This window comes from Sphaeroforma arctica, assembly GCF_001186125.1.
Source record: "Sphaeroforma arctica JP610 unplaced genomic scaffold supercont1.46, whole genome shotgun sequence".
In the NCBI taxonomy this organism is placed as follows: domain Eukaryota; class Ichthyosporea; order Ichthyophonida; genus Sphaeroforma; species Sphaeroforma arctica.
In genome coordinates, this window is record NW_014040512.1 from 63,430 (window position 1) to 71,757 (window position 8,328).

At 44.1% G+C, this 8,328-nt stretch overlaps 2 protein-coding genes across 2 annotated transcripts; both read right to left on the minus strand.

The window, feature by feature from the left end:
- Window positions 1-980: 980 nt before the first annotated feature.
- SARC_01194 (hypothetical protein) lies at window positions 981-1,187 on the minus strand (the record flags this gene model as incomplete). Its single annotated transcript, XM_014305084.1, has 1 exon — window positions 981-1,187. The coding sequence occupies one exon, from the start codon at window positions 1,185-1,187 to the stop codon at window positions 981-983; it is 207 nt and encodes a 68-aa protein (XP_014160559.1).
- A 48-nt stretch (window positions 1,188-1,235) lies between these two features.
- On the minus strand, window positions 1,236-1,487 carry SARC_01195 (hypothetical protein; the record flags this gene model as incomplete). Its single annotated transcript, XM_014305085.1, has 1 exon — window positions 1,236-1,487. One exon carries the CDS (start codon window positions 1,485-1,487, stop codon window positions 1,236-1,238), a length of 252 nt encoding a protein of 83 aa, XP_014160560.1.
- Window positions 1,488-8,328: the final 6,841 nt, after the last annotated feature.

Below are 8,328 nucleotides of genomic sequence, written 5' to 3' on the forward strand. Positions count from 1 at the left end.
CTGACCGGAGGCCGTATTTCTACACATACAAGACGACGGGAAATTTAGCGTGTTCAAGAACGAACATCCCATCAGCACTCGTGTACAAAATCGCTGGATTGAGGATGGTTGTGTTTCGTGCTCAGCCTTGCTCGTTTGACATAAGCTCCTTTGGGCCGATATTGGTACCGGATTGCTGCCGCATAGTGGAGAAAGTGTATGTGAGTGCCTGTCGCTGTTCGTCGGAGATGGATTATGCGTACATCGAGTCATGAAATAAGATGTACGTGTCGATCAAGTTTGCTGTGGTGCCCCCCAAGAGATGACTAAAGCGGACATGTAAGGTTCAAGTGATCTCCAAGATAGTAGGTGGCAAAACCACTTCAAAGCAAAGCGGTATGCATGTGAGGGAGGTTCATCGGACGAGCGTGAAGGGTGTGAGACATAAAAAACGATTGCTTTGTGCGGGGATCCGGATATCGGTAACGGAGATCATATAGTCTACTGGAGACTGGAGAGAGTCTAGATCGCCAAACGGCGTAGCGTGTCAATGGGGTCTCTCGGACCGGGCCATCGTCAAGACAGGCCTGGTACATTATTTCATCAGTATTCAGGGGAACCGCTTCAAACTCCAAAGTGGCCGAGAATGAGGCTGATTCCTGGGCTGTGCGTAGTAGTTCGGATTCATTCGTTAGTTGTTCGTCATAAAATTACGACGTATACATGCTAGGGTTCAAAGGAGCGAGTGGTCCTGAAGGTCAAAACAAGCTGTTTCACCGATGGTATTCAGACCAGACATAGGTAGCTGGAGTCCCATTGGCGGGAGACACAAAGGGGGAACGGTCGTCCCGCCAAGAAATGGGGGCCTCGAAGACAACGGCCTGAGGAGTAAGGTCGGTTGCCTATTGCTCCCTATACGGCACAGAGTCGACTTCGATTGGACCTCCTGCATGTCGAGGGTCGGGTGCTCGACCATCTCGGTGTTCAAAGTTTACATTTTTTTATGCTAGGCTGAGGTTCGTACCGCCGTCCTGGACTGGTAAAGACTCAGTAGCCCGTGGCAGTGCTGTGTCGCCGTCGTATTCGGCAGCTGAGTCGTCGTCCTGTTCGAGGGTGGTGTCCACAATAGCGCGGAGTGCTCGAAAATCGACCTCGAGAGCTGGAGACAGTTTTGTGGTGGTTTGGGACACCACTGGTTGCTCCGTCATAGGTAGTCTGATGATTTGATCAGGCACTGCCTGATGTCGTGTCGGGTATCACTTCTGCGCGGCGTTCGTCAGTTCCGCTACTGTGAGCGAATCGTCGTCTGAGCCGCCCAGGTGTGAGTCGGCTTTCTTCTGAGCGCGTGTCGTAGCAGAATAGCACAAAACTAATCGGTTTTTGTGGCCAACATGCCATAGAATGGTCAGGGCGCCACTACGGTTTGAACTCACAGACGATTTAGCTGGCTGTTGGTGCGGTCGAGCGTCGTCGTAGCAAGTGTCGCCAGGACCTGGGGTGCCGGTCATTCCAAAACAGCTGGACACGCCACACGTTTATCCGCCGGGAGCATGAGTGGGTCCATTTGGTCACAGCACCACCACGACATGTAATCGCCGAAGACTTTTATGGGTCCTGTAACATGGGATAGACCTCAGGATTTAGCAACTCTTCATTGTATCGTCCTCGATGTATTTGCCGCGGTTCTTTAAGATATCTAAGAGGGGGTTGTGTTCCGTATACATGATCACAGGGAGGTCCGATTGTTGTAAAAAGTTCAAGGTCTTTTTGGCCGCGAATTTACACCCCGTCATTTTCATATCGCTATAGTTGCGTTGCGCCGAGGTTAGTGTACTGACCGTGAGAGCAACTAAAAAGAGGTTTGAGTGTCCTGCGATATGGATGCCAACAACGATGATCTCCTTTCTGTTCATCACAAGAAAAAATAAGTTCGTATCTAGCCCTGGGTACCGTCTTTGTAACGGACGACGATGACATAACTGTTCCTTTGGGTGAGATGGAGTGCCATGAAACGTTAAGCGAGGTTCCTAAGCCTTCTTCGTGGCATCCGCTGGCTGTATTGCTTTGGCAGAAAATTGCATGGACAGCGCCTCCGGACACGCCCATTATCAGGTCTGATTGGTCGAAGATGCGCGATTTTGTGGCTTCAAATGCCAACTGCGGGAGCGGCACGTTCTTAATCTCTCCACTTGGACAAAAAGCTTTATGTACACGGCCGTTACACAGGCGTCCGGGTACATGACCAGTCTTTGGTGCGGAGCGGTTGGTAAAACTTGTATTTAATCCTCATCGATAGATAGCAGAAAGCATTATCCTAAGCCTGATGTTACTCGGTTCTCCAAGCAAAACCCGCGCTCTTCTTTGTAAGTCGGGCGAGTGGCTCCATTGTGTGCCCATGGTAGAGCACCATGCCGGACCACCAAGACATCGTAACCAGGAGACAGACAAGTTCCTCCCAGTTCTTGGGTACCGGGGCGGTGAGAAAGTCCTTTAACCTACCGCGGTCGATCATGGATTCATGACCTAAGATGACCCGGCCAAAAGGTGAGCCACCTCCTGTGGTAGATGAGCTAACATCTGGCTCTTGGTCGGTTGCAGCTGGATGTTCCTCTCAATCACAATGTAAAGTGTCTAGCGGATTTGATATATGTGCGTTCCATGAGCTGCCTGGCGGTTATAGTCAGGTCATCCTGGTACGCAAACAGAGCTTTAACCTGCTAGAACGTATGCAGCATGTAATGCTTTATATCAAATCAGCCGTTTTGCATACAATCCAGCAAACACATCGGCTGGTGGAAGCGATCATCTGGGGTGTAAAACGTAAGGATATGTCGACACTCCGGTGCTATCATTACCTGGTGATAAGAGGCGGCTAAATCGATGCATGTGAGAATAATCACGCATTGCACATGGTGGGGCACGTTGTCTTTCGTAGGCAGAGATACCTGTAAGTTATGTCTGTGAGAGTTGTGCAAAGAATAGTCGATCGTCAAGCGGGAATGATTGTACTCTTTGTCGGCACCGTTGTCGTGGTGTTTTTTGAACACGAAACAAGCGACCAAGAGGCATATTTGGTTTAATTCCTACGCATGGTCTACCGGGTACATGGCGTCCATTTTCCGCGTTATAATGTCATTCTTAAAGGAATTAATTGTGACATAGTCACATCCGACAGATAAGGTCCCCGTTAGCGGAATGACCTTAACCCTGGCATCCGGAATAAACAGTGGGCAAGTTGCACTTATGCAAACCTGGTACCCAGCTAATTGGTTATACGGCCCAGATACTCTAGGCCAGTGAAATGATGGTTCCCTAGTGGGACGTCCTGATCCGCAATGTATGGGCTCCTACACGTAATATCAAAATTATAGAAAACCTCCGGGGGTCAGTAAACGAGGGAATCAACCAGATGTAACTTTGATATTTGCAAGCGAGAGGTAGATGTGAAGTTGAATCGTCCCAGCTAGTGCTCAAACGCTCATGGCACACTGTGTTTCGGATATCCATGGGGCTATCATTTGTGTTAAGACATTGCACAAAGACGTCTCATGATACATTACTCGGCCTTCGATGTTCAACACATTTAGTAGTAATGTGTACGGCTTGTAATCGTGCCGCTGTCGCCATACCCTCTTTGGTACAATGGTTATATTTCTGTTATCTTAAACTGGTTTGCGCCCGTAAATTCTTGGCTATGCATTGCGGGACGAGCACCGAATTATTATACACACTTAACATTTACTGGAAGGTCCTCATATAGGGCCTGTGAGTAACGAGACAGGTCCACTCGTTCTATTCTAATCCATCCAAAGTCGTCGCTGCTACTGTTGTAGAGACATAGCTGAGTATATTGTTCGGTTAAAAGGACACCAGTATCTAAAGTGATCTGTCTGGTGGTAGATATTGCATTCTGGGCATCGATCCTCTCAAGAGCAAAGGCTACAACACTAACACTTTGGCCGGCCTAGAGGGCGGATCGGAACTACGAGGATGAGAGGATGTACAAGGAGCCCCTAGCGGCAGAAATAGAACGTTATGTAATAGCCGGGCCTCCACATTAGACTCTTTAAACTGTACGCTTAAGCAGTACGTAAACTATAACCGTACTCTTAATAGTACGAAGAACTTAAGTTTCCTATATGGTTTTTAACAGTTTTATTAATTAATACCTTTTCCATTTTACATATAAGATATTTGGGCAAGGCCATTGAAAGACCCCAGTAAAATACCAAACATAAGATTTGGTCTAGTTCTATTAACAGAACTATATTTACTTTCCAAATCTATTCATATCTGAATACTTCGGTAGCGAGATGGCTCAACCGAATATAGGTTTCTAGGGACTATTAGCGTTACCTAGTTTAACCTCCGATCAGTCAACCAGATGTGCCAGTCTGATGAAGGCTAAGTCGGTAATTCTTGATAAGTGGAAAGTTATTGGTTAAGATAGTGACAAAAGACATCAAGAGTATCTCCTTTTTCTTTCTACTAATTTTTTTCTAAAGATAGAATTTTATTAGTCTCTCGGATTCGCCCCAACGAAACATACCATAGTTTCTCAAAGAGCGACACCGAAACACGAAATAAAATCCCTTCGGCGAAAACAGTACTGAGAGGATTATATATAGGCAATGTCTCAGCCTCACAATCCCTCAGAGTATTGCTGTTTTCACGAGGCATACCTAACTTTACTAAAAGTCTAAAAGTCTCATTTCGTTTATTTACTTTGAAATTTGCACGATACTTAGAATTTACCTACGCGTTTATTTATTCTAAGCGTTAATATCGCCTTGATAGACCGAATCTTACAGTTAATGATAGAGCTACCCGTATTCGGGGTACATAGATGAGTCACCACGATTAGTGGTTGTGGTATATGGGTTATGGCCCCCGATATTAGTGGCATAGAAGTCGAGGTTAATCTTTTTGTACTCGCTCAATATTCACCTGCTAAGGCTGTTGTAGAGGCTAGGCTATTAGTTTCAAAGTAATTCGACACAGATATATTTTCCCAAACCCGTATACGCATTACTAATAAATATACGTACCGCCAGGATTAAAATTTACGTCAGACTCTTCGTGCCAGACATTGATCAAGGGCTGCTGTATTGCAGGGTCTTTTAAGACGTTTATGTAGTAGCATCATTATTTTTATATGCGCACCCTGATTGTTTGCTGCATGTCCGCGCAGATAGGTAACAACGGATTCATATGTGCAGCCAGTAGCATCGGCACGATCTGAAGGTGGGCTGCAATTTAAAGCCATGCAACCTCACGGCCTCGCCATCTTCTTCAATATCCATTGCATTTATTTCCGGGAGTGTGATGCACAAGAGCGCTCATATTTGTCACACTCAAGTTGTTCCTCTCGGAGGTTGAAGGACATGGTTCTTTTGTCGCTTATCTGACATCGCAATGCGCAGCCTGGTCATCCATTGAGATGTGTGTCAAAGAGCCGTGGCAATTATTCATCGGCTTCCATTAGTCCCTCCATCGGCTCCATCTGAAATTCTCATGGATATCGTGGGTAGCCAAGATGGCCAGCGCTCACTTCTTGTCAACTCTGGTGAAAGAGCCTCCCACTGGGCTGTTGTCGGCCGGAGCATAAGAACACCGTCCAATCCATCGGACAGGTATCTTGACATCTGTAAATTCATGGTACGTGTGGAGTGGTAGCGTGTCACGCAGGTCACCCCTCCATGCGTAGTTGCGGGACGATTAGGTCGGTTCCAGCGGCGCAGATAGCAGAAGTACTGCCCGGCAACGTCATTCTTGAACTTGACTGCCGGCTTAGAGGCCTGACTCGAGTGAGCGTTCTTAGCTTTCCGGGAATGAACAGAGTCCGTGCGTAGGCAAGAAAATCAGGAAAGAAAGGCCGAGTCAAAAGATACACCGAAGGCTCATAATTGGCCACACAAAAAGCGGATGATCTCCACAATTGCCACATCCGCATTGGTATTCATGTGGATCTCAAGGACCGAGCGCTTCTCCAAATGAGTCAGCAGTAAATTGACTTGGGCAGAGAACCCCAAAGTCGTATTTGGTGCCGGGTAATCTCTATCGTGATTCTTTGACCCGATCTTTTGATAAGCAGGCGAGTGGGTAAAACGTTGCCAACAGTTGATTCACGGCAACAATATGTGCAACTTATGGCCTTCATAGACCCACGGTGAGCCCCACATATCGTCTCTACTTGCCGCGGTTTACATCTTGTGCGTTGAGTTAGTTCAAATCGACTTCATAAATGCGGAATCGATCAATGATACAGGAATTCTATTCAACTAACGGTTTATTAAGTTACTTTATGCAGACGATACTTCAAGGAAAAAGTACTGTACCGCTAGTACTAAAATTATACTCGTTCAACTAAGAAGTTTCCATACGTTATCAGATGGTTCACTCACGCGGACCATTGCCGGACTTCTGAGCCGGAGGTAAGGGCATGCACCTGCACTCGGCCGGAGGGCTGGTTCTGTCCATCCTAGTATTATAATTATGTATTCATTAAATTTTTATAAATAAAAGCAACAGGTGGAATAACTAAAAGCTGGCGCTAATTTACGGAATAACTTATTGACGTTAGCCTGGCGGCTGCATAAATCCCAGTAATAGCCAGCGCAATCATCATACGCTGTGTAAGATGTGTAACCACAACACTTTTATGAAACTCGCAATACTACAGGCTGAGATGAGCATACCTGTTGAGACTGCATATTGTGTTGGTTGTGTGATTGTAAGGGAATGGAAGGTGATATCCACCGGGTTTAGCAGAGAGATTGAAGGTGAGTACTGCAGAGTACAGTGTAATTTTTTACTATAGTTTAGGAGGTTTAGTACTCTCAATCAAAATCGCGTCTCGGATTAACACACTGCGAACCGTAGGCAAACAACGACATAGTCTTGGTAGGTAAGCCAAAACTGAGCGACAAGCAGTCATTTGAATCTGGAAGGCTTATTAGTACTGAATCAGGTTTATTTCCCGGTGTAAATGTGCACGAGTCAGATAACTGACAGTTTTCGGAAGCAACTGTTTTGCAGCACTGTATGTGTTTATAGTAATGCACATATAGGCTTCGACTCTATTATCAGAGGTATGTATGGTTAGGATGCTTGCGAATAATCGGTTTGCTTACTGCTGTACAATCAGAACCACATTCAAGTTCTTCATTTTGTGTGCTGGTGGGCAAATTGCTGTTGGGATACATATATATATATATATATATATATATATATATATATATATATATATATATATACATTTATATATTTATATATATATTTATATATATTTATATATATATATATATATATATATATATATATATATTTGTATATATATATATACAAACACACACAAATGTATATATATACATATATATATAAATATATATGTACATATATTATATATATATATATAATTATATATATATATATATATAGCGAACCGCCTTTCAGGGCAGACGTACATTCATACCTTTATAATGTTGATGGCATTCAAAGACAGATCGAATGCGTATATCCGGAGGTTCGAATATTCGGCTTTTAACGGGAAGAACAAATTGCCTACACCACAGCCCACCTCAACCAGAGAGAATGTTGCATCCTGAAACATTAAGTGAAAAATCAACATTGGTGTGTGAGGTTTTCAATTGAAGCAAACCCTAGGCAATATTAGACAAGTCAGAATTCTAGGAACCAATACAATGAAAGCCATGAGTTGGCGACCGTTTAACGTTTAAGGTGTGGAAAGATACTATATGCAATTTCACAAGTGTTAAGGTTGCTGACTTACCCTATCCTGCGGCAGCCATGCGCTGAACGTGTTAGTGAGCCAATGTCTATCTTTGTAAAAGCTGCAAGAGTAGAAGAAAAAATATAAAACAGTATATCAGCCAAACGAGTGTATATCTTTTTCTCAGCTGCGAAAGATATAGCCGACTAGTAGACATATAAGCTAATTTGTCAGTGCAATCAGAAAATATCTTTGTAGAAGCTGCTAGAGTAAGAAACGACTCGGCGGCATCTGATACAAGCACAGCATCAGATACCAGTCTGCAGCTCTTTAAAAACTAATACCCGTCTGGTCACAAACGATTGCGTCTTCGTCCAGCACAATACCTGATGGTGAACGACCTGTACTATCGCAAGTACTTACTTGTTTTTGTTGCGCTTGTAGAATAGATCCCAATTCCTTCTGCTATCCTAGTAAATAAGATATTAAGTGTATGTCAGTATACACCAATCGGCAATTGTATGTAATCGTGAAGGATCGGGTCATTATGACTGATAACAACTACTAATTAATAATAATAATAATAATAAACATATATATATTTATAAATATATATG